The sequence below is a fragment of the Gallus gallus genome, chromosome 27 (genome assembly GCF_016699485.2).
Source record: "Gallus gallus isolate bGalGal1 chromosome 27, bGalGal1.mat.broiler.GRCg7b, whole genome shotgun sequence".
NCBI lineage: Eukaryota > Metazoa > Chordata > Aves > Galliformes > Phasianidae > Gallus > Gallus gallus.
Window position 1 is genome coordinate 1,880,796 of NC_052558.1, and position 25,875 is coordinate 1,906,670.

Here is a 25,875-nt window from a genome sequence, read left to right on the forward strand (position 1 = left end):
GGGTGCAGCCCATCGGCGGGCGAGCTGCGGGGTGGGCTGGCAGCCGGAGCGGCTCACAGGGAGGTTATAAAAGGCAGTGAGTGGGGAGCGGGGCACGGCGGAGCCACCTGAGCACGAGGATTTGGAGCCCCGACGGCAGCGGGAGCGGAGCCGGCCATGCCCCGGGTCGTTGGGTGCGGAGGGAGCTAAGGATGGTGCCCGGCCCGCGTCCTGCCCTCCTCCTCCTCCTCTTTCTCCTGCAGGTAAGGTGCTCGCCAGACCTCTATCCCAGAAGGACTTTTCTGCCCTCCTCCCCTCGCACCCTGACCCGCTCCGTGTCTCCGACTTTTCCCTTTCTTTGAATGAAAGGGAGAGTCAAAGGGGAAAAGGCAGCACGACGACCCCCGGGGGCTCCCCCAGCTCCGCGTGTGCTCTCAGCAGGAGCTCACAGTGGGGGGGGGGGTGGGATTCACCACCAGGTCCCCTTCCCTCACTGGGTACTCCCAGTGCCAGCAGTTTCCCTTTGGCTGTGGAAGGGGGCGGCTGCACTGGGGTTGTGATGGATGGGGACAGCACAGGTGCAGAGCTTCATTCTTCCCCCTCTTTTATTGATTTCCTTAAGAAACCTCTCCTTTCTCCCCAACCCCCCACCTGCAAAGCAGAAGACTTTCCTCCCTGAATTGCTTGCCGTGGAACTGGAGCCGCTGCTAATTTTGCAGCTCTGCACAAAATGCAAATGCTTTGTCAGAAGCAGTATTCTTTCCTCCCCGAGGGCTCATCTGTTAAGCAAACGCTCCCGGCCCAAAGCACGGGTAGACCCCAGACTGTGGGGAACGAGGAATGGGAAAGGTTCCCAGTGATACCCTGAGCTGGCAGCTAAACACAGTGACCACAATTACGGTTAAACCTCTGTGTCAAATGGGTTAAAAAACGTATAAATGTGCCTTGCTCTCTGCAAAATGCTGTCTCAGTGGCCCAGTTGTGACTGCAGAGTTAAAAGGACAGCAAACACAGAGAGTCAGCTCACCCCGTTTGCACTGCTGTGGTTTGTACCCACAGGTTGGGTTCTCACCGTGTAAATTTGGCTGCTCCTTTGGGATGAAAAGTTCTCACCTGGGTGAGAGGAGCTGATCTGTCCCTGCTGAGAGCCCTGCCAAGCTGCTGCTGCTGCGTTGCAAAGCTCCTTGCTCCTTTAAGTGCACAGCCCCAGTCCTGTTTTATAAGAGCTCTTTCTGCAGTTGTGTTGCCTGGTGCAGGTTTTGCTTGGCTCTAATATGAGAAATGAAAGTGGGATAGAGCAGGAGCTCTTCCCCCTCCCCACCCCAGGTTCTCCCTGTCATCACAGGGACAGCACTGGCAAAGCCACTGCCCTACTTTGGTAGGGAAAGGGTCTGAGATGGGGAATATGGAGCAAAGATGGGTCACAAAACCAGCCCAGAAGCACTGGGATGATGCTTCTGTGCCTTCCTAGAGACCCCCCTAGGCTTGAGGGCTTCTCTAGCTGCTCCCATGTGTTCTCCAAGTGTGATACCATTGTGAGGATGGGGCTGAGTCCTCCAAACCCTTCCAGACTTTGAGATCACAAAATGCAGCCTGGACAAGAGAAGGCTGTGGGGAGACCTCGTTGTGGCCTTCCAGTATTTAAAGGGAACTTATAAACATGAGGGAAATGAACTTTTTACGCAGGGTAAGTAGTGATAGGACAAGGGGGAATGGTTTTAAACTAAAGGAGGGGAGGGATTTAGATTAAATATCAGGGGAAGTTTTTTCTCTGAGATGGTGGTGAGGCGCTGGAATGGGTTACTCAGAGAGGCTGTGGATGTCACATCCTTGCAGGTATTCAGGGCCAGGGTGGATGGGGCTCTGGGAAGTCTGGTCTAGTACTAAATCTAGCAGCTGGCAACCCTGCATGCAGCCAGGGGGTTTGGAACCTCGGGTCCCATCCAACCCAGACCATTCTACGACTGATTGGTTTGTCCATCTTGCTGTGCAAGGCTGATGGACAGACGGTGAGACAGGCAGCCAAAATTGCTTCAGAATACTCTCTGGCATCTTGAACGTCATTTAAACAAACCAAACAAGCGGCTGAAAAAGAATGAGTTCATCTGAAGTGGTGTCATGAATCGATGGCATTACTGGGGCTGATCATACTGGAAAGCTGAGGTGTGATGGTGGGGGGGTGGTTTCCCCTCTTCCTTGACCCTCCTCAGCAGCAATAAGCCCAAAGCCAGCTTCCCACACTTTGCTATGTAGGATGTGCTGCTGGCCCCAGGGATCTCCTCTTTACCTTGCTTTCTTTAAATGCTGGAGTTGATGCAGTGTGTGTGAGCTCACCCCTGTGGTTTCACATCTTCAATGGAAAACTGGACGGAAATTGCACAGCTTGTTCCCAGAGTCGCTGCTCTATTGCCATAGGATGAATATATAGAAATGCAGGGAGCATAGCCTGCAGAGAAGGCTCGACCCTGCCCTGAAATACAGCCCTGCTCACCAGATATCCTGCTCAGAAGTTTGTCCTATGCTTTGGTGTGATTGGGGTTTCCCCAGATGTGAGTAGAGAGAAACATGGAAAATTAGAGGTGAGTTGAATGGCAGATGCTCAGCCCGGGGCATGGCCCTCAAAACGTGAGGGAGGACCATGGGGCAGATGGGGGTAAGAAGCCTCCAACCCCCGAAGTGAAAGTATTTGTATTCTCAGAGTTCCCGTATTTAAAGTCTTTGGGGGAGTTTAATACAGACACTTCAGGAAAGCAATCCTGTGCATGTGCCATCCCCTTTAGCAGCCTTTTCTCTGGCCAATTCAGGTACCTCAGGAGCTGCTTTGATTCCCAGTGTCCCCTACACCACCTTGCTTGCCTTTTCAACTTCTAACATCCAAATCCATTCATTTTTTTCACCCGTCCCCCCAAAAAAATCCATGTCCCGTTTGATAGATAACCCAAATTGGAATTATTTGCATGAAGCAAGAGATTGGAGTGTAATCCAGGAAACACTTTAATTTCCCATAAATCAGGCTTTACAGGCGTTCACTTAACCCTGATTGATATTCTTTTGTTATGTTCTGCATCCAGCATGCTCAGGGAGGCTCCAAACGTAATAAATACTCACATCTAAGCTTCTGCCTGCTTGGTGACAGGGGCTGGCCCTCCAGCATGGCTAAACTCATCAATTCACGTGTCTTAATGCCAGGTGGAAGCGTTAGCACAGTAACATCAGCCATAGGAAAACTCCTCCTGGGGTTCTTGCTTTGAGCCTCGGTCTGTTCATATGTAGGGATTCCTCCAGGAGGGATTTTCTTCTTCCACACTCATTGAAGAGTGAGTGTGAGTTGTTGCTGCAGCCTGGCAGGGAGCCCAGCTGGGCTGGGGAGCAGCACTGGGGGGGGGTGGGAAGGGTTCCTACAGCAGGAACACCTGCAGGGAGGCTGCTGCTGTGCTGGTGCCATGGTGAGCAGCAATGGGCGCATCCTCCTGGGGAAGGCAGCCTGCAGAGAGGCTTGAAACCAAGTTTTGGAGGCACCTGACTGGGAGAAGAGACCATACAAATTGTCTCCAGAGGGGCGTCCCACCAGCCCAGCTCCTGTCACCAAATGGTACCCACAGGAGGATGTGACACTCCTCCATCCAGCTGCCCTCATCTTGAGGGTTTTCCTGCACTGACCAAACCAACCAAGCCACTCCCACTCCTTTCTGCTTACAAAACCCCCTCCAGCCCTCCCGGGGGGTCTCGGAGACCATCACCACCCATCCATCAGTCCCACTGACCTCTCTGTGCAAAGCCACTGGCTCGCATCCTGCTAATCGTTCTGCTCTCCAATTACAGCTCTGTCAGCCGTGGAAAACCCAAACCCCGTCTTAGATTGCTAATTAGGCTCCGAACCATCTCTCTCGCTGCTCCAAGCTGTCTGTCAGCCCTTCTGCCATGCAGATCCGATCTTGTTTAAGGCAATGAGATCTCGAGGGGGAATGAGCCTGTCCCTGGGTAGTATGGGATGGGGGGAGTGATGTTTGACTCAGATATTAACGTATTAATTAATATGTGTGGATTGCTTCAGAGAGAGAAAGCACTGCAGGGGAACGTTAATTCCTAATTGTTGTTAATTGAATTTTGCTGCTAGGTCAGAGGCAGGTCAGAGAGACAGATGCCCTGTGCATATGCCTGTGTGTGTGTCAGAGCTTGCTCCTCACGCCCGTATCAGCAGTGAGCATCCTTGGGCTGAGGCTCCCCAAAAACCCGTGCAGTTCAGAGCTCAGCTGGTGGGATGTGATGCAAACAAGCTGCCCCATGCAGTGCAGCAAAGCCTGAGCAATCCTGGGCAAGTTGTCCCATGTGCCTCAGTTTCCCTTCTGACCCAATTTGGATATGTTGGGGGTGACACACTGACCACAGAGAGTGCTTGCAATGCATGGGGGCAGGAATGATGGAGCAGTGTCACCTTTTGGTGTCTCAGCTGTGTCCTGCAAGCTCCAGGCTTAACCAAGTGTCCTCAGCAGCAGCTGTGATGCCTCCAGGTGTGTGAAACAAAGACATTAGTGTAGGCTTGGGGGAGCAGTGCTGAAGCCATGGTTGGCTGCAGGTGAAGGAGAAGCTGCTCCAACACAGAGCCATGCAACTCCTGGCAGAGCACTGTGCTCACAGGAGCACGCCCTGGCAGAGCAGGACCTCTGTGCAGAGCAACTGCTCCTGCAAAAGCAGATTGCTTACCTTCCCCTGCACAGCTGAACGCTCAGCTGACGCGCTCTGTGATTTTTGGCAGCCTAAGAGAGATCGCAAAGGTTTTTCTTTACTGCAGAGCAGGATTGGCTGTACTCTGTGTCAAAGCAAGAGCAGGAGGGTCGAGGGAAGGGGACATTGGGGTGTGTGGCTCCAGCTCAGCCAGGCTGGGACCCGCTGGGTGCCATGTGGCAGTTGACAGTGGGGATGCAAGGACAGAGCTCTGACCTATTCCTCCTGCAAAGCCTGTGGAGGGGTTAAAGCAACCTGCAGGGGGACAAAGCACGCACGAAAGCCTGACCAGCAGGGTACCAGGATGCTTTTGCAAATGCACCTGGAATCACCACTTTAACCCTGCTAGCAGCGTGGCTGATGGGAGCAGGTAGAACAAAGAAAATAAGCTGTTTGTTTGTTTTGTTTAATTTGGAGGATTTTGTTTAATTTGGAGGATTTTGTTTTCTTTATTTTATTTTTATCTTTATTTTTTGCCATTTTAGCCCCTTTTCAAAGCCTGTCCAGAGCTGATGCCTGCACTCCATCGCTCCATCCTCACCCCTCGAGCTGTAGCTCAGCCCATGCTGCAGCCCGGTGCCAAGACCTCTCCCTGTGTCTGGAAGGAGGATGGGCACTGCCAGGCTGAGCAGGCTGTGATCAGCACCATCATATCCAATTAACGCTTGCAGGCCCGTTCAGTTGAACAAACCATCCCAGCCCTTTTTGGGAACAAACCTTGAGTCCCAGCTGCCCATGCAGTGAGCCTCAGGTCCAGCAGGCACCAAGGCAGAGGGGATGGACCCTTGCAGCCCAATTACCCTATCTCTGGATCTTGGGAGCTCTCATGTTTGGGGTCATGCTTCACCAGCACTGATCCCAGAGCCCAGCCTCACCCAGAGCATCACTGGGTGTGATGGGATCCTGCAGGACTGGAGCAATAGGAGCCCTCGCAGTGCATGCATCTGGGGCAGGGTTGTGCTGCTGGATCCCATGTGCCATCTGGAGCAGTCATAACAAGGGAGCTATTCTCAGCTCTGTTTGTACGTCTGCCTGACATCTCACTTGCTGTCAAAACCAGCTTCCCAAAGGCAGTAAATAGTTGTTTGGAAAAGAGCAAGTGGGTGCGGAGCTTGTCTCCCCATCTGAATACATCCTGCTAATGCTTCAAGAGGGTTCTGGGGATTTCTGGGCATGCCAGCACTAAAGGACATGGGGAGGAATGTGTCTTCCCTACCCAGTGTGATTTTTGAAGGTAAATGGCACTCAGGAAGGGAAATGCGGCACTGGAGAGCAGCCTGGCCATGGGGAAGGAGTCTCCTCAGCCTCACTCACTGCTGGTGACCATCCTCTGAGCACAGGGACCGGCCCCTGCCATCCCTCATTCATCCCATCCATTCATTGCAGATGGAATCACTTCATTGTTTCTGCCACACAGGGCTGAAGAGGTCATTGCAATCTCTGCCAGAAACCATCCTTCAGCAGCAGCTTTTCCAAAATAGCTCCCCAGGCAGATGGAGTCAGTGGTTCTCACTTCAAGAGGAGCTGCAGAGCCACCCAGGAGCTGTTGTGGAGAAGCTCTTGCCAATAGGATTGTTTGTGATCAGTGCTTCCCCATGCAAGGGGAATGGCAATGCTTGCAGACAAGCCCTTCTCTTAGAGAAGGCTTCATCCCGACCCTGTGGATCAGATCCCCTTAAGGATGCAACTTAGCATCTTCCTGCTGACAGCTTACAAGGCTGTGATTTTAATAAGGTATCACAAATCTGAACGTGGTGTCAGGCTCATCGTGTTTCCTCTGCCTGCTCTTGGGATGCAAAGACGCTAAAAGTGGTGATTAAAATGCTAAACAGGAGAAACTGAAGCTCAGCAGGGGCTGTGCAGGGCTGCAGCGTGGGTCACTGGGGGAATATTTGGAGAAGAAGAACAATGGGTGGGAAAAAGAGCAGCTAATATGAGTCCCCAAGACTGGAAAAGCAGTCCTGTAAATTGGTGCATGCAGATTTGGGGGTGACACCCATCAAGACATGGGCAAGCTCAGATCAGACCCACCTGCTGCCACATCTAGGAAGGAACAGAGGTGTGAGGAAGCTGCGTGTTGCATGTGTAAAGCTGTTCCCATCTGCTCTCTCCCCATGCAGGCGTTTCTCCTCTGGGATAGTCCCGTTGCAGCCTCCATCCAAGAGCAGTACTGTGAGAGCCTGCTGCCCACCACCAACCACACAGGTGAGTGTCCTGTGTCCTCAGCTCATGCTCAGGGCACCTGGTGGCAGGGGTGGCCAGGTGAGGGTGAGCCCCTTTTTGGGGGTGAGAATGTGCTGAGTCTGCATTGCAGCCCTGTGCTGAACACTGCATCAGCATTTTGCAGAGTGTCAGTTGAGGCAGGTGGAAGATGCAGAGCTCAGGAGAGCTAAAAATAGGAAAAATAAACATGCTTTGGGCTGGAGGAGAGGTGGGTAAAGAGACACCTGCTCTGCCCCTGCTCCCGTGCTGCCTCTTCCCTACTGCACCCAAGGACATCAGGAGCCAAAGTGGTCCTCAGTATCAACTGCCCTCTGCTAACCAGGAGCCATCATCCCCTATGCCTGCATCCCTTCACCACCCCCGTGCCCAAAGGTGACAACAAGAAGCTATGGCTTTCTGCAGACACCACATCACCAAAGCAGCATGTCCATGATGTGTTCAGGGCTCAGCTGCCCTCTGTCCCCAGTGCTCCCTGTGTTGTGCCACTGAGCACTGTTGGGGACATGGAAGCAGCTCTTAGGGACATGGCTGGGGATGGCTCAGCCGAGCTGGGTGACACCGGTAGGGTCATTGGCACCTCACTCATATCCAACACCCCTGCAAGGGTTTGTACCCAACTAGGTCAGGCCCACAAAGCATTGTGTTTTGTCCTACATTAAAGATGCGATTTAGATGTCACCTCAGCAGTGACGGCTCTGGGTTGGTGATGGATCTGGGGGGAGGAACGGTGCCCGAGGGAGAGGAGAGGAGCTTCCAGGCAGCAGGAGGAAGGTGCTCCCTGGTCCAGGGTTGCTTCAGAACTCATTTTTCTGTAATTGACAGAGGACAGAGCATGCATCAAGCAATTGCCCAGCTTGACCCAGCCCCTGCTCAGCAGAGCATCCTTCCATCAGGGTGATGGATGGCTCCCTGCCACGCTGCTCCCATTAGCAACAATATTAAAAAGTCCTTTTTAAACAACTCCAGCTGGGTACTGGCTGATTCAGTGCCTGGATGTTTGGCAGAGCCTGGGGCACCGTGGCGAGGAGCATCCCCAACCTTAGACATGGGGGTAGAAAGCCAAGGGTAAAGCGAGGCTGGAGGTAGAAATGGAAGTGCCTGCATGTCTCTGTCCTGGGGTCTGTGAAGAGAAGCCTGGTGATCACTCATGGGCTTTGTTCCCTGAATGTTTCATTACTCCACAAGGTGTTTGTCCTTGGCCAAGTTAAGCAGTGATAAATGGCATTGGTTTTCTTCTTGCTCATCTTTCTTGGTGCAATGTGTCTCTGGCTCTGACCCATGCATTGTGGGGAGGATCTCCAGACCTTCCTGTGATGGAGGAGCTGGCCCATGGCACAAAGCATGGAGCCTCCTTGTGCTCAGCTCATGGCCTCTATCACCTCTGCTGGTCACTTCCTGAGCCCAGGGAGTATTTCCAAGCAGCAGGCACTGCTTTTTGCATGACTGGGGTTGATCAGGGCAAAAGCATTCAGGAGCAAGTGCACCTCGGCATCCATCACTCTGGGATGGAGAGCATAACAGGCCATGCTTTAAATCTGCAAAATCTCTGCCACCCTACCCGTCATGCATGGGTAGCTCTATTGATATGGGATGGGGATGGTGCACGTGAGAGTTGCTCCCTGCTCAGGGAGGGGGCTTAGCTGAAACTAATTGTCCTCTGCCTGTTGTTTGGTAAGTGGTGCTCAGCGTCAGCCCTCATCCTTGGGGTCTGTTTAAGCCCTGCCTGATTTGGGCAGCAATTCTGAGGAAGAGATGTTCACAAAACCGGCAACTTTGTTTTGAGGCTATTTGAAGCGGGGACTTGTTAAGATGATGCTAATGGGAACTGCAGCAAGGCTACAAGGCTTAATTTGTTAATGTCTGCATAACTCTTGGGAAATGGCACGTGCTGACAACATGAGCCCAAGGCTCCTCCAGCATACAGCGCATTGGGCATCAGCTGGGTGCACAGAGGGACTCTGCTGTGGCATCACTCCTCCAAAAATCATCCCAGCCCAGGTTCTCACCCTTCTCATACTGACAGTCCTTCCATTACTTAATTTCACACTTGTTAATGAGGATGCAAGGCCAGGTGGTTCTATTGCTGGTGCTCTGAGGTGCATGCACTGAGCTGGAAAGATCTCTGCTCAGAGCAGAGTGGTGCAGAGAGATGCAGGTGGTGCTCACCGGACAATGTCCCTTGGTGTTCAGCCTCACTCAGGCTCCTGCATAGACATGATGGTCCAACCTAGTATTGTAGGCATCAACAGTGCCTCTCAGTGGGTATCCGTGCAACTCAGATTGGCTGCTCTATTGCAAAGGCTGTTTTTCTATTTGCTCCTCCAAGTAGAAATCATATTAAGCTGGACTTGAGACCAACAAGGTGCATTAGAAGCCAGGTCAGCTTGCACTTCCAAACACCTGGAAGCCAAAAAATTAAGCTTAATCAAACTTAATCAAAGAGAAACAATGAAGATCAACCTTGTTCGGGGTGGAAAGGTGCCTGTCCCAAGGGCTCCCAGCCTTCAGATTGCTGCAGACAGCAAATTACCTTCCTGATTTCAGTTCCCTGGGATCTGTACACAGCTGCTTCCCCCCTTGCCACAAAGCTTTTGCAGAGGGATGAGGTCATTTTGCCCATGGGGACAAAGCATCCCACTGTCAAAAGAATACTTCCCACTGCATCCTTTTCACTAGGAAGGAAATGGGAGTCTAAGTAGATGGAAAACCTCCTCCTAACTAATAGGTGAGGCTTTTCCAGAGCAGCCCAGCAGAAAGCACTCGAGCAGAGCGAGTGCTTGAGGGGTTATTTTGCCTTTCATAGCATTCAGGCTTGGATCAGCCCAAGGAGTTGGCACCCAATTGCTAATAGCTCTGGTGCTTCTGGCTGCACGATTCACTTCTTCAAGCTGTTAAATTGTTATCACAATAAATTGTTATCCTTAATCCCCTGTGTGTGCCCAGAAGAGAGCAAGAAGCACAGCTGATTCCTTCCAGGAAAGAAGTGATTCGGGCCACTGCACATTCACCTAAAGCAAAAGGAAGTGACACCAAAGCTAGGCAGAGCTGAATAAAAATGTGTGTTTGTTTGTTTTTAAAATACTTGAGCTTTCTTCAAGGGGAGAAGGGAGCATAGCTTTGCATTCAAATAAAACAAATTGAGCTGGGGCAGATATAGCAAAAGCCTGGGTCTGAGAAGCACAGAAGAGCAGTCAGCAATGTGAACGTTTCATTGTGTGTGCATTGCAGGACAGGTGTGGGGACAAGTTTTGTAGAAGGTGACAGTGTGACCAGGAGCCTTCCACCCTCTCCAGTTCCACACCAGTGGCAATGCGACAGCCGTCCCTGCCCTGCTGCAGCTCTTCTATTCACTTGCTGCCTCCCCAGGGGAAGAGACTGGAATTTAAATTCATAAAGGTCAAATTAACAACATCAGCGCCTCTTCTCCCTTCAGCCTGGTTGGCATCTCTCCTACCGATGCAGAAATACTAATAAATGGGCTAAAGAGGCAGCAGTGAGCCCTGGCAGGGACTCAGCACTGATGGAGAGCAGCGATACTGGGGCTGATAAATTTGTTCTCACCTCTATGGAAAAAATCAGAGTGTTTTAAGTGTATGCGGGTATTGATAAAGCCATTCTGCTCCATCATCTGGGAAATGGGAATGTCGATAGAAACTTGCTTTTATTCACATGTTTGTCATTGTGGAAGAGGGAAGATGGTGACAGTTTGAGGTTTTCTGGTAGGAAGCAGTGTGTTAGCACATCTCAGTGCTGTTAAACTGCACTTTGGACTGGATGCTGTAACATCCCTGCCAACTGCTCTGCTCTGTTTTAGCCACTGGCAGAGGTTTCCAGTGAGGGGTTGTGCTTCCTTGCTCACCCAGCACAAAGCCCAGGGATACCAGGGAATAAAGCACTGGCTGCTACCCTTGGAAATAACACAATATCAGCCACATCGTGTGTCATATGGCCCAAACCACCCCACTCCATTACATATTCCATACGTATATGTGATTCCAACACACTGTGTATCAAAGTCATATATAGACTCCATAAGTTTAACTTGGAGCTGTCTCAGGTGCTGACATAGCACGGATGCATCCCATCAGTAGGAAGGGCTTGGCGTGATGCCTCCTGTTTATCCTTCTCCATAATAACAGCAAAGACCCAAGGGGATGGTCAGTGAGCATGAATAGCAACAAGCTGAAAATTTATTACAAAGACACTGTGCTATCATAACACTTAATTAGCTTCCTTAATTATTTTTTCATTGAGGATCGTGGAACTTGAATGCTTGGGAGGATTTCTGGGTATTTTTTTTTGAGGACTGGACACTTACTGAAGTAAATAGAAACATCCAACACCACCCAAGTCAGTGCTGGAGGTAGGGTGTGAGCAAGGATCAGGTTATTTTGAGACAGTTTCAGTGGCCCCAGCCTGGTTAAATATTCATCCTCAACCGAAAGGGAAGGCACATAACTCCACCAGCCCAATTTCAGCCCTCTGTTAAAGTAAATTGCCCACCAGCGCTGTTTCACTCACTGCCTCCAGCATTTGGCACCTACCCATCATGGACATGTCAAAGCCTTTAAATAAGAGCATTCTCATCAAGGCTTTTGGTTTAGGGGCAGTGAGGTGTGGAATTGCTCCTACTGTTTCACCAGCACAGTGGAGCTGCCTGGAAGGGCTGGGTGATGCTTCATGCTGCTGTGTACCCCTAGGTACTGGCTGCAGTGAGTGCATTCTGGTTAGATGTAGACATGGAACCCTGGTTGCTAAATACAAGTGCTGCAGAAGGAATGTCCCTTAGGAGCTCAGAGCTTTGGCCTGCATGAGAAACAGCCACTGAGGCCATCGGGGATGGACAGAGATAGGTGTTGCTGAGTAATATTTCCAACCTGGTAGAGATATGAGCTAACACATCTCAGCTCTTACTCAGCCTCCTGAGATACCTTAGATAAATAACTGCATCACTCAACATAAGGACAAGTGTGTGATTCAGCTTCCCATTGTCTCTCCTGCCCCTTTGGCACTGCATGAACTGAAAAAGCCTTCACCTGCAGAGCAGCTGTAGCATTGCTGGGGACACAGTAGCCAGCTGAGGCACTGCATGGCTGCAAAGCTTTACTGGGGTGTGAGATGGGGATGTGTTCCCCAACATGACTCTGTCAGCACAATCTTTGCTTGAGCAAAGCAGTGACTTGATGGTGCAAACCTGTTCCAAACCTCCTGGCACTGGCTTGTAGCACTGCAGCCACACGTCTGGTGGTGCTGGCACAGGGTAGATGTGCTTTGCCCTCTTTACATTTGTTCCAAATCTTTTGACAGATTAGCTGCCAGGCTTCATACGTCTGCATGGCTTTATCTTGGAGCTACCTCAGGCTTCTGTGAGCAATGCAGGCAGCGATATTGCTATGTTCTACAGAAACAGCAAGGATATTGCTATAGTTATCCTGATGCAGTTATTGTGAAGTACTCGTCTCAGTGTAAGTCCCTGGACAAGCACTTCTTCAGAAATGCTTTACATTGCTTCAAAGCAGCAAAACCCTTAAGGAAATAGGATGAGAAGGGATTTGAGTGGCTTCCCCAGTGCCACATTCTCTGTCTTAAAGCAGGACCAGCTCTCTCCTACCCTAGATGCTGTGTTTCTACACACAGTGAGGGAGCAAAATTAGGGGAATTGGAATTGGATGCAAATAGGATATTTATTGACCTTTTTTGCTGCAAAGACCAAAGCCAACAATGCTGAGGAAGCTGGAGCAGGCGGCTGCAGAACCTGAGAGAATAATCCCCTGCAAATAGGATGGGTTGCAAAGCAGATCTGAATACCTTTAGCACTGATGCATATCATTTCCATGCTAAACAGTGCTCTAAATGCTGGGAGCCGTGTGCCGCTGGGGAACATCTGGAGCAGACAGTGTGATGGGCAAAGGGGACAGCACAGCCCCCATGGCACCCTTCTTACTGCTTTACTTAACCCTTCTCCAGACTGAGAGTTTTTCTTCCTTACGTGCTGTAGAGAACAGCATTTCTGAGATTCAGAAAGTGGGAGAAGTATTATAGCCTCCCACTTAAAGTGGAGTGCCAAGCAACATTGAATCAAGTGCTTTGGAGAAAAGTGGAGGCATTACGTCCAAACTTGAGCAGAACTGTAACCAAACAATGCCACTTTTGTCTGACCACATAATTTCCATGAGTGTGTCATGAGTTTTGTTATTGATGGTCCTGCAGTGGTTTTGCTTTACTGAGTGGAATACGTTGCTGCCAGCCTCTGCTGACTTGTAATTTCTGAGCCTTGTTTGGCCCTGTGAGTACAGCACAACCCCTGGGATGCAGGAAGGGAAACTGAGGCACAAGAGACCAAAAGAAAATAGTACTTGTCAGCCCCACTGGTCCCAGAGAGAGTTTTTGCCATCAGCACTGTGCAAGTTCCATTTTCCCATGCTGGGTTATTCCAGATTAATCTTTTGTGCTCCAGGTATTCATGTGTCTTCTCACCTGGGTGAATTCCCTGGTGACTAATAGGGAGAGCACTCACAATTTAACTTTGTCCTCAGTGGAAGCAATTACTGGTTCTTTTTTCTCTATCTGGATGTGTATTATCATAAAATTTTAAATAGAGATTTCATTGCCTGTGACCCTCTATTTCTCTGCCAAGTTTGGGTCAAAACACCTAAGGAGCACAACAGTTCCTAATGGATGCAGATGAGACAGACATGCACTCTACATGTGTGATTAAACACTTCTTTTTTTCCTAAGAAAAGCTACATTAAAACAGTTAACATAAAGTAAAGGTTGCTACAGCAACCGTACACATGAAGAAAGCTAAAAGCAAAGGTCAGCGTTAAAATTAATTTCTCACTACCAGCTATGGAAGGCAGAAGGCAGCTCTCACCACGCTCGGATGCTTTGCAGCTCACACACTTGGAGATTTCTTTCTCTAGCAAAGAGGAATGAAGACAACCCTCCTTTACTTCACACTGACATTTTGCACTGAGAATGTCCCAAGAAGCCACAGAGCCAATTCTTCAGATAAGCAATGGAAGAAAACATTCCCCCTTTAAAAAAAAAATACTTATATCACAATCATATTGCAATGCTTTGCTGTTTCATTCAGTTGCCTTTCAGCCAGCTCTATCCATCCTTGGGAAAGGCTTCCGAACAACAGCCTGCACTGTGTCAAATCCTGGTCGAGAGGAAAATGTGTTTTTACACCCAATAAGCTTCTAATTGGAGGAGGCTGCCTTAGGGAATGGCGATGTCTGGCTCTGCACTGGCAACACAACCAGCTCTGATTCCCAGGAGTGGTTGGGACTGACCTCTGCCCTGCCAAGGACTGCTGCCCATCAGCCGTATGCTGTCTGCTGGGGTGGCATTGTGTTGATATTGCAGTTGCTGTACTTCCTACCTCACTTTGAGATGGAGCTAGGACATATTTAGCTACAGTACATGTTGTTCTAAATATACACAAATTATACATAAAAGAGCCTGCAATCTGGCCTACCTAATGTCTACATTAGCACACTTGTGTAGCTGAGAAAAGCACACAAGTCCTGCTTGAAATCTGGAGTTTTCTTCCTGGTAAAGGCTGGAACAAAGCAACGGGGATGGCAGGGAAGGAGATGCTGGAGCCAGGAGGTGTAGGGGCTTGGAAAGCCTCTGAGGAGCACCCTGCCAGCACTGGGAATGGGAAAACATGGCTGTTGTGGGGCCAGATGCCAAAGTCATGGCTGAGGAAAGGACTCCCCCTCCCCCCACCCTCTCCAAAATGTGGGATAAGAGATATTTCCCTTTTTGGAGGACCAGTGCAGAGGACCCCAAGCTCAGGTGGAAGGCTGGATCAAGAAACCAGGCTTGTGCTGTAACCAGGCTTAATCTGAGTGTGCAGGGCAATAATCACAAATAGGATGGATCAACCAGCTCTTTGGAGAACCTCAGTGCAGAAAGTGTTCAGTGTCTGCCATGAAGCTTACATGGTAGCAGAGCTCACAGCAACGCAACAGCTCTACTGGGACCACAAACCCTCAAGGTCCTCGACTAAACCTCCACTAAACCTCTACCTTTTACCCCACCAGGACCTCAGTGCAACGCCTCGGTGGACCTGATTGGCACATGCTGGCCCCGCAGTGCAGTGGGACAACTGGTGGCTCGGCCCTGCCCCGAGTATTTCTACGGCGTGCGGTACAACACCACAAGTAAGCTGAGCAGCACCAGTGGGGATGGGATGGACAGTGGATGGGGCACAAGTGACAGAACATCAATGGGTACAGAGCTTGTTTGGGTGCTCTGTGGGACACGTCATCTAAAAAGGAAATAACCTATCATCTCGCATTTTGGAGAAGATGGTTGTATAAGCAGGTGCTCCTGGATGAGCACTTGGGAAGGAGAAGGGAGCCAATGTTCCCATCTGGGTGACAGGGGATGTCCTCATCTGGGGGACAGGGAGTGAAGAAGGAGATGTCCTGCTGCTGGAGGTGTCACTCTGATCTATAGCCTTCAATTGAGCTGGGACACAGGGACCTCACTGTTATCTCCTTCCAGCACAGGTGTCTGAGTTGTCAGTGCCAACAATGTGCTGGGAACTGGGGATGAAGTGAGGGCACTTGGAATACCCCCAGAGCAATATGTAGCACACAAATGAGTTTCTGACCACCTGAGCACTACTTTTGGTGAAAGAAACATCTTACACCATGCAGAAAGCATTGATTTTTCTGTCCCACACCTTTTTATCGCTGTAGAAGATTGCATGCATGCAGATCCTGCTTCATGGTGCTTCCTTGCAGGAGTCTGTTTGCATTAATTCCCACTCATGCCTGCCCAAGAGCTATCCCATCCCTGTCTCATCCTATTGTCCTGATGAGGCTCGTGGTCTCTCCTGTTAATATCAGAAGCCCAACGTTGCCCTATGCTGATGCTAATCAGAGGCTGCTTCAGGGCTGGCACAACCAAGCCTTGCCCCTCACCATCTCCACTGAGAGGCAAAGAATGCTCCTAATGCAGCCAACTCCACACTGCATCTGCAGGTGATTGCTGGAGCAGGTGGAGGAGTTGGACTCATGCTGCTTGGTGGGCACTAAAGGACAGTGCTGGTGCAGACCCAAAGCCCTTGAGCAGGTCTGAATCATTCCCATGTAGTTTTAAGCTGTTTACCTCTGATTTCCAGATTACTAAAATGAGGAGAAAGGAAATCTTTCTAAAGCAGTTCATCCCAGGTCTGGAAGCACAAGGATGGGCTTCTAAACCTTCCCATATCACATTTTGGGCCCATGAGTGCTTTGGGAGGCTTGGGGCAGCATCTCAAGGGACAGATCATCTTGAAAGCACTTCCCTAAACATTGATGTGTTCTGGAAAAGACTCCTGCCCTTCCTTTTCTCTCTGTGAAGCTTTGTATAGCAGGAGTGGCACCCCAGGAATCTGATCCTGTATTACCTATCAACTGAAGAAATATCTGAGGCAACTTCAAAGAGAAAGATGCCACTGGCTTGATATCAGAGACCCCTGCCTTACTGACAATCGTCAGGTCACATCTGTCACATCCATGGGCTTGTGCCCATCTCCAGGCACTGTTAACCCCTCAATGTGCACACCTCTCTTTCAGACAATGGCTACAGGGAATGCCTCGCTAATGGGAGCTGGGCAGCACGGGTCAACTACTCCCAGTGCCAGGAGATCCTCAGTGAGGAGGTGAGACATCGGTAGTGCCTCGGGTTCCAGGCAGAAGGGTGAGGAATGGGTGATGGAATTTTGAAGGGCAACAGTATCCAGGTTCAGGAACGGCCCAAGGGAACTCTGGGGCTGGGCACACACCAGCATCCATGTTAATATAAGGGTGTAGGTAGCGTATGTGACTCTGTCCTTGATGTACATTTTCATTCCTTTGCAAAAATAAAGTGATTTCTGATTCCTTCCATGCTAAAAGGCCAAGAGGGTTTGTAATGTGAGGTCTCCTGGTCCCAGGCTGCATGGTACAGGTCAGCACATCCTCCACATCTATTACCCTCTTCTGCTTCTGCAGCTCCTTACCATGAAAACAATACAACACAAACTCCATATCTCCCTGCTGGCAATGAAATGAAGGAGATATTTAGGAAGCTGAGAGGGATGGATACCAAAAATTACAAGCCCCTGTGTAGGTCAAGCCACCCCTCAGAGCAAAGGAGAAGAGATACAGGCTGCTCATTTACAGTTGATAACCACCTCTGGTATTTAGGATGCTGATATCTCTTGCCAGGAATAGTTTTCTCACTCAGTTAATTGCTAATTCACAGGTTGGATGGCTGCCTAACAGCAGGAGCAATCAATTAATTTAATTATCACTCATGCCTTCCTGTGATCCCCTGTTCTCTTTGCCCAAATTCATCCCAGCCTCTCAGCTGCCCCCAGGGCTAAAGGGAATGAACAGAGACATCAAGCATTATGCTGCCAATGAGCTTGGCTGAGTTACAGCAGGGTTTCCCCCAGATGATGGGTCAGGGATGTCCCAGTGCTGAGCAGGGCTGATGTAGGAGCAAGATGTGAAGTGCCCAAGCCCATTGCCTGGACATGTTTGTATATCTCCTGCCTATATCTCCTAAATTAGCCCTGTCTGCACTTTCCAGCATCTTCTCCATGAGGTGGGTTCCAATGGGTTTCTGCACGTGGACCCCCAATATGCAGAGCAGCTCTGGGTGGTGGAGGAGGAGGGTTTGGGCTTCCACTGACCCCTCTCTGTCTTATTCTCCACAGAAGAGGAGCAAGCTGCACTACCACATCGCTGTCATCATCAACTACCTGGGGCACTGTGTCTCGCTGGGGGCCCTCCTTGTGGCCTTCGTCCTCTTCATGCGCCTGCGGTGAGAGACTTGACCTCCTGCTGGGGGGATGAGCCTACAGAGGTCCCTTCGGGGGGACAGACCTGGAGACCTGGTGTTTTGCTATGTCCCTTCTATGGCCGTTGTTCTTCAGCCACTCTCCAGTCTGAGTGCCTGTCTCAGAGTTATTTTCTTCCCTCTGCTTTTTAAAGCAATGGCTTATGGAGGCAGAGGGTCCTACTTGGTGCCCTCCATCTCCTGGCCATATCACCCAGGGCACAGCCCCACCATCTCACCACTGGGCTTTGGGTTCCTTTGAAAACAGTCAGCTCCACAAAGAACCTTGTCTTCCCCTGCAGCCCTCCTGGGTCTGTCCCCAGACACCCATTGTGCTCTGATGGTCCTTTGTTCCCCCCCATTCTGCAGGAGCATCCGGTGCTTGAGGAACATCATCCACTGGAACCTGATCACAGCCTTCATCCTACGCAATGCCACGTGGTTTGTGGTGCAGCTCACGATGAACCCAGAGGTGCACGAGAGCAACGTGGTAGGTGGGAAGCTCAAGGATCTTAGAGATGAGGCATCAAAAGCTACTTGAGAGGTCAAATAGTGCTGATTGGTGGCTGGAGAGCAATCAAGGCTTATGGGAAACCTGCACTCAGTTGCTCTTCTGGGATCTGTGTCATGCTATGGCTCAGTTCCCTCACTGTAACACAGAGCTAACGTTGGTTTTTACTGTGCCATCAAGAAGCAGCAGCCATGCTGGTCTGTTTGTTGTCTCTTTGAAGTAGTTCTGCTCTTCACTGTGTCTCCTAAACTCTTGGCAGGTCTGGTGCCGCTTGGTCACTGCTGCCTACAATTACTTCCATGTCACCAACTTCTTCTGGATGTTTGGCGAGGGCTGCTACCTGCACACAGCCATCGTCCTCACCTATTCCACCGACAAGCTCCGCAAGTGGATGTTCATCTGCATTGGCTGGTGTAAGTACCAGGGCCTCCCCTACATGCAGTGGGTGATACTCACCCCTATCCTCTGCTCTTGCTCTTGTTTTACCTAATGGCACCTAAAGATGTGCTTTAGTGGGTCTGGTGGGGGTGGGCTGATGGTTGGGCTAGATGACCTTGGAAGTCTTTTCCAACCTTAATGATTCTATGATTCTAAACAGCTCCTTGCAGGAGCATGAGAGCAGTAGTTTCACGCCCATATCAGCTTGCCCTGTGCAAGAAGACCATCATCGTTCGGTTGCAGTATTGCACTCCTGAGACCTGTCTGTGTGTTCATCTGCAGGTATCCCCTTTCCCATCATTGTCGCCTGGGCCATCGGGAAGCTGTACTACGACAACGAGAAGTGAGCCTCACTGCTCTCCTTCCCCCTCCCTTCTCTGTCCCAATTCCCTGGTCATGCCAGGAGCCGACACACAGCAGGCATGGATGTGCCTGCAGGGGATCACATGAGGTGGGGGACATAGAAAGGGTGCAAAGAAAAATGATATTCTTCCATTCTTTCTTTTATCCTGCCCTTAGGCTCACTGCAGCACGAGCCCTGCCTGCTGCTGCATTTTTCCTTTCAAACTGCAAATGAGATTTTTAAGAAGGGAAAAGGCTAGATTAAGCCTCAGCTCTTACAAAGTGTTTGCTAAGTGGAGCTGGGATTTAATCTACCGGTAGAGATATAAACTACCACCACCTGAGCCATTTTCACAGAGACTTGCTAATGGAGGACTTAACAGAAACCTGATGAGTTCATCATGGGGATGGTGGAACTGAAAAGAGCCTGCTCTGATGAATGCAGCTCGCCTTGTTTTGCAGCACTAGTTTTGCCTCGTGCTCTCAGGACACTGATACTACCATTAGCTCCTACGGGGTTTGCTGGGGACAGAGCCTAGACCTATCTGTGTAATGTTGTCCTTCCTTACCCCACAGTAACCAGTTCCCACACTCATGCAGGATCAGTATAAACCTTCCTATGTAGTCTGGTGTGTGGGAGAAGCTGTTCCATAGCAGCCACTCCCAGCTACTGCAGCTTAAGTCTTAGTGCCTTCATGCTATGACAGTGACCTACGGACATTGTGTAAGGGCAGTAGTCAACCTAGGTCACTTGTGCTGCAGGCTTGTCCCTGACACCTCCTGTCCCTGACACCATATGTTCCCAACACTGCCTGCCTTTGCCTTGCAGGTGCTGGTTTGGGAAGCGAGCAGGAGTTTATACTGACTACATCTATCAAGGTCCCATGATCCTGGTGCTTCTGGTAAGGGCAAAGTGACCTTGCTTGCTATATATCAGGCCCTTCCCATCCATACGTGGACCTGGATCTTGCCAGCTGTGCTGTCCCATGGCAGCAGTGCCCTGCAAGCCTGGCTCCCCCCACTCACACAGCACCCAGCTGTGATGAGAAACATCATGCATGGATCCTGACAACTTGAGATGGGCTAGAAAGGGACTGTGATAGGGATGCCTCCATTAGCAGAATCCCACAAGCACTGGTCAGTCTCCCCATCACTGCTGAGGCATTGTTTGGGTGCAGGTGTGTGCTCTGCCAAACATCAGGAGCTGCCCCAGCCTCATTCTTTGCTCTACAGCAGTTTGCTCCTGGCCACTGGCTGAGCAGCAACGCTTGATCCAGAGGTCAAACAATTTACTGGGACTTCACTTTCTCAGAAAGGGGTGAACAGGAGCAGAGTTGGCAGGTCACAAGCAGCAGTGCCAGTGTCAGATCGGCATTTGCAGGACAAAACCTGTGCACAAGGTCCTTGCAGCTTCTCCACCTTCCACTCCCAATGCTGGGAAAACCCAAGGGGGCATTAATCGCTGGCATCGAGCAGCCTTCCCTGTACCTCAGTGGATAATTGAGCTGCTTTCATTTCCCAGCCCATCAGGTAGCCTGGCCACTTCTAATCTGTGTCAATTGTGCTCAGCTCCAGCACCACCCCCCCAGTTTCATTAGCAGTTGGCAGCCAGGAGAGCAGCTTCTTGCCATGATGGCAACCAATCTCCTCACATCCCTTTGTTTGCTTTACAGTCCTCCTCTCCGTCCACTTTTTGCTCACACCCCTTCTTCACTCGTCTTCTGGTGCACCCTTCAGCCCTCTGTCCTGCAAATAAGCTCCTATATCTTATTGCTAAAGTATATATACATAGATGCCCTCTCCCAGTGCAAGGAAGGCAGTGTGGATCCTCATGAGAAACAGAGTCCATACATACTGCATCCACTGCTTCTCAGTTTTGAGGCTCACCCCAGGCTTGGTTTGGGTTCGTGAGGTGTTCCCATTTCCCTCAGCACATTTCCTCTGCTGTGGGAACAGAGGAGAACACAGGGGAGCAGACTCTTACCAGCTGCCCTCTGCTTTCCAGATCAACTTCATCTTTCTGTTCAACATTGTTCGGATTCTCATGACCAAGCTCCGAGCATCAACCACGTCAGAGACAATCCAGTACAGGTAAGAGCAGGAGTGTAAAGCAGACCTAGGAACAGCCTTAGCATGATGGAGAAGGGACAGAAACAGCCCAATCAGATGAGCAACAAGGGGATGGGAGCACGGAGACACCTAAGAGAACCTCAGATGCTTTTTGAAGACGCGTGGACATTACATCTGTGGTTGTTCAAAGAGGGAGGAAGGAGCACTGGTAAAAGGGAACGGGTCCTCCACTGCCATGGCTGCTGCCCTGGGGAAGCCAAAACAGAGCAGGTTGTGTCCTTTGGCTTTCATCTCCAGTTTGTGGTTACTCGCTATATTCCAGCTTGCCGACTGAAGCCCCACATCCTCAGCTGCTGTCAGCTCACCCATGCCATCTACCAGCTTGCACTGGTGGCTGGGACTCTCCTGCAAGTCCCCACCCAGCCCAGACCCTCCAGGGATGGCTTTTCTGGCATTAAGTTACTGCTGGAATCTGTCAGCTTGGCGCTGTGCTCATTCCCTAGTCAAAACAAATGAGATAGTGAGCCCCTATCCTTCCTGTGCTCTCTTGCATCAGCACAATCACTTTTCACAAACCGCACTTGTAATCTCATCAAGAAAAGATATCAAATTAATTAGCTGAGATAAGTTTTTCATAAACCCATCTCGATGGGTGTAAATTACCTTACCCTCCTTAATTCCTTTTTAACGAAGACCTTGCTCATCCAAGCAGCTCAGCTCAGCAGCTCAAGGTCAGGTCTCTACTATCCACCACCCGTTCTGGACGAGAAGCCAAACAAGGTGATCAAACCATCCCAATTATTTGGGGATTGCTTTAGGAAACAGACCAGCTCTGCTCATGTTGGTGCTCATGTTGGTGAGGGTGGGATGGGGACGGTCCCCATGCTCAGCGCTGCGTGGTGGCAGCTCATCTCCATGGTTTCTCCCCAGAAAAGCAGTCAAGGCTACGCTGGTGCTGCTGCCCTTGCTGGGAATCACCTACATGCTGTTCTTTGTCAATCCGGGGGAGGATGAGATCTCCAGGATCGTCTTCATCTACTTCAACTCCTTCCTGGAGTCCTTCCAGGTACGGCTCTCAGGTCCAGCTGCTATCCCAGGGTCCACACCAAGGGATGTGGAGGAGCACATGGTGTGGCTGATGTCTCATTTCACTTTTCCCCCATCCCAAAAATTGACCTTCCCAAGCCTTGAGGTTGCTTCTGAGATGCTCAGCCTTGGGGTAACTCCACTGTGACTCTGCGCTTGTCTCCTTCCAGGGCTTCTTTGTCTCTGTCTTCTACTGCTTCCTGAACAGCGAGGTGAGCCCTGGGGCTGAGGGTGCTTGGGGGGGGGTCTGTGCCCATCCTTGAGAGAGGATGCAAGATCAGTTACCCTCAGCTGCAGGCACATCCACAGCCTCACACTGTGCCCACACAGGGAACAGGATATTCTCTGGCTCTATGCTTTGTCCTGCCGGGGGGATCTGACAGAAAATGAGAACTGCTTCTCACAAGGAATAGGAAATGTAGTTTCAGCTCCTTCTGGTTTTGTTTGCTGTGGTTCTGTGGGTTTGTTTTGTTTGTTTTCGGTGAGAATTGCCCATGAGCACCCCATGCAAATCAAACACAGCTGACAGCTTCCAGGGCTTTGCTGTTTGGAAGACTGTCTCCAGCCTTTACTAATTCTTCCTCCCAGGCTTTGCATTTGTTGTGGCTTGTTTGGGAGCTGTGCTGGATTTAACAGAGATGCTCAGCATCCAAAAATGTGAGAAACTGAGAATTTTTGCTTCCTATCTCACATGCAGCAAGGAAGGCAAGGCTTTGGGGAGGAATTTCAGCAGAAACAGAACAGTCTCATAGGAAATACCAGTTACTCACTATTTCCTCCTATTTGGGGAAGGAAAATATACCGCTGCAAATGGATGCTTTGGGGGTGCATGCATGTGATTTGGTGCAGCAGGAGAGCCCAGGGTCCCATTCCCATGTGAATGTGAAAAGGTGCACCTCTCAGGTTCCAACCCGAAACTCAGAAAGAGGCAAATAAAGGAGACAAGACCAGGAGATGATCCTTTCCTTCTTCTCCCCCTAAATGTTCTCACACCTTCAGTGGCTGTGATGCACAAAAGCAACCAGCAAAGCCCCAGGGAACAGCAGCATAAGTATTTTAGAGCTCCAGAGAAGACGCAGACCCCTCTCTGGGTTATTTTTCAAACTACTTTTCAGCAACAAAAGGCAGCTGGCAGCATCCTGACGTAACAGACTCAGATGTGCTAAGTAACTCACTGATGCTGCTATTTTTGATGGGAGAGGAGAAGGGGCTGGACGAGGACTGGCTGCTGAGCATCTTGTGTTATGCAGCGTGTGGTCCTGCTATGGCTTCCATCTCAGCTGGGGACCAGACAAGCCACAGAAGTCCCCAGCTGTCACTCTCCTCCCTCCCAGCCCCTCACACTTTCCACGAGGATATCTTTGTGCCTTTGAACAGCTTTCAGAGCTCCGTTTGGTGCCAGACCCTCAATAGCAGGACAAGGAAAAAGAAAGGAATCAGGAGATCTCCATTTCTCCTTCGGGAAAATTACACAACCCCCCTCGCCTTTTGCAAGCAGAGCTCAGATAATCCCTCTGCAGCGTGCATAGCTCAGTGCTGGCCAACCGGGTGGGTATTAATTGTCCCCTCCTCTGTGTCACCCCCAGGTGCGTTCGGCTGTGCGGAAGCGGTGGCACCGATGGCAGGACAAGCACTCCATCCGCGCTCGGGTGGCTCGGGCCATGTCCATCCCCACCTCCCCAACCCGGGTCAGCTTCCACAGCATCAAGCAGTCCTCAGCAGTGTGAGGCAGGAGGAGGCAGCTGCCCGACGGGACCCTGCTGTGTGGGTACGGGAGCAGGGTGTGCTGCTTGCAGAGGATGCACGAACTTGCAGCGGGCAATGGGAAACTCTGCAGAAGCTCCTGTACGGACAGGACAGAGCTGTAGGATGTGGGACATCTGAGATGTGTTATTGCCTGCTTGGCACCTGGTGTGACCTGCTGGGGTGGCAGAAGGAATCTGGAGAGGTTGCAGCAGCTGCTCTGTCTGCATCCATCCCAGTACAATGCCCCGTGTCCCAACTCTCCCTGTGTTTGTCACTTGTCTGAGGTGACACCAAGGCAGGGATGCCCCAGGGATTAACCCCTCAGCTGGGAATGCTGCTCAGGGTGGGCAAAAGCCTCTGAGTTGATGGAGGTGGCGGAGAGCCCGGGGCTGATTGTGGACTTTGCTTTACACTGCTGTGTTTTTAAAGCGCTGGGGTTATTGGAGCCCCATCTGTCAGCTGATTTCTCCATGTGAGACAGAGGGCAGGAAGGCAGGATGCAGTCAGAACCCCAGGACTCAACCTGGCCCCCTGTCCCTGCTTAGGGAAAGGTGAGGAAGAGCAGCCCCATGGAGATGTGTGTGGCTCTTTCCCTCCCTGCCCTGCACTCACCAAGCTCAGTGCCAAAGCTGCTCCCTGCCCTCGTGTAGAGACCGGGGCCGAATCCCTCCCATGCTGGGATTAAGTGCCTTGGAGGAGTGGCAGCCTCCATCCCCACACCAGCTCCCAGGCTCTGCCATGTCCCTGGTCTGCCCTCAGCATCCCATTTAACATGGTCACAGAATGCAGCTGTGTGTGCAGTGGAGGATCCGGCCCTGACCTGAGAGCCAAGCTTTATGGATGCTCATGCAGAGGGGCTGTGGGCTGAGGCTGCTCTCTGCATCCCAGGGCTTTACCTCCAAGGCCCCGCAGGCTTTGCTAGGAGTCACTTCACACTTCTGTGCCTCAGTTCCCTCCCGTGTAAAGAACAGCTATAAGTATTTCCCATCCTGGGGAGGTTTAAGCATTGTAGAATTTGTAGGATGTGATTTCCTCAGGGTGCACCACCAGAAAGGAACAAAATCTCTTTTACTTTAAAGAAAAGAAAGGGAAAAAAAAAAAAAAGAAGATTCAGGCTAAAACCTCCGGGATCTTTCCTCAAACATTTACAAAGTTCAGCAGCTCGAAGCAAATCCTTTCCATTTCTCTTTCTCCCTCGGAGATTTCCCACTTGCATGTCTTCTGTGCAGCCCAACCCAGAAGTCCCCCCAGTACTATGGTGGGAGCAGCTCCCAGCATCACCCAGTGACCACCACTGGGACAGTTCCCTTCATGTGGGGCAGGCAAAGTTCACCCATCACCAGCACAAAGTGCCCTTCATCCCAAGTGTGGGTGAGGGGGAACAAAACACCCCGGAGTTACACAATGGGAAAACCAGATGGCCCCAGCTTTATTCCCATAGGGGCAGATGTGTAAAAACGGTGCAAACCCCGAGGAAAAAGCAGAAAGCACTGCTTATGGCACAGCCAGAGCCCACCCCATGCCCCTGCCTGGTGTCAGTGAGTGACATCCTGCAGGATTGGACTCCCCATGGGTGGCTCTGTGTTGTGTTGGGCACTTGGGTGTGCTGTAGCTCAGAGCTGCTGGCGATATAAAGAGGGAGAACCCCCCCCAGAAGGTGCGTTTTCATTGTACATACAAAAGGTGTTCCAACAAGTGATGCCCTCTACGTTCCCTTGGGTTGTTTCTTTTTAAAGCTGTCGTTTCTGATGGGAAAGAAGCTGCAAACCGAGAAGAGCAAAGAGAGAAACCCAAACGTGTGTCTGCGTTTGCATCGCTGCTTTTCCTTTCTCTTGGTGGTTTGCTCTGACTGATGCGACTTTGCTATTTGTATGGAGAGGCGTGCGTGTGTTCTCAGCCTTCTTTGATTAAAATGACTTTGATTCCTC

General features: G+C 50.7%; 1 protein-coding gene across 1 annotated transcript; it reads left to right on the forward strand.

Annotated features, from left to right (window-relative positions):
• On the forward strand, window positions 1-25,875 carry CRHR1 (corticotropin releasing hormone receptor 1). The gene is made up of 13 exons (NM_204321.2): window positions 1-242; window positions 6,825-6,909; window positions 14,982-15,101; window positions 16,506-16,591; window positions 17,633-17,739; window positions 18,124-18,244; window positions 18,525-18,678; window positions 18,986-19,046; window positions 19,875-19,947; window positions 21,051-21,136; window positions 22,046-22,181; window positions 22,372-22,413; window positions 23,788-25,875. Exons 1-13 carry the CDS (start codon window positions 192-194, stop codon window positions 23,926-23,928), a joined length of 1,263 nt encoding a protein of 420 aa, NP_989652.2. The 5' UTR covers window positions 1-191; the 3' UTR covers window positions 23,929-25,875.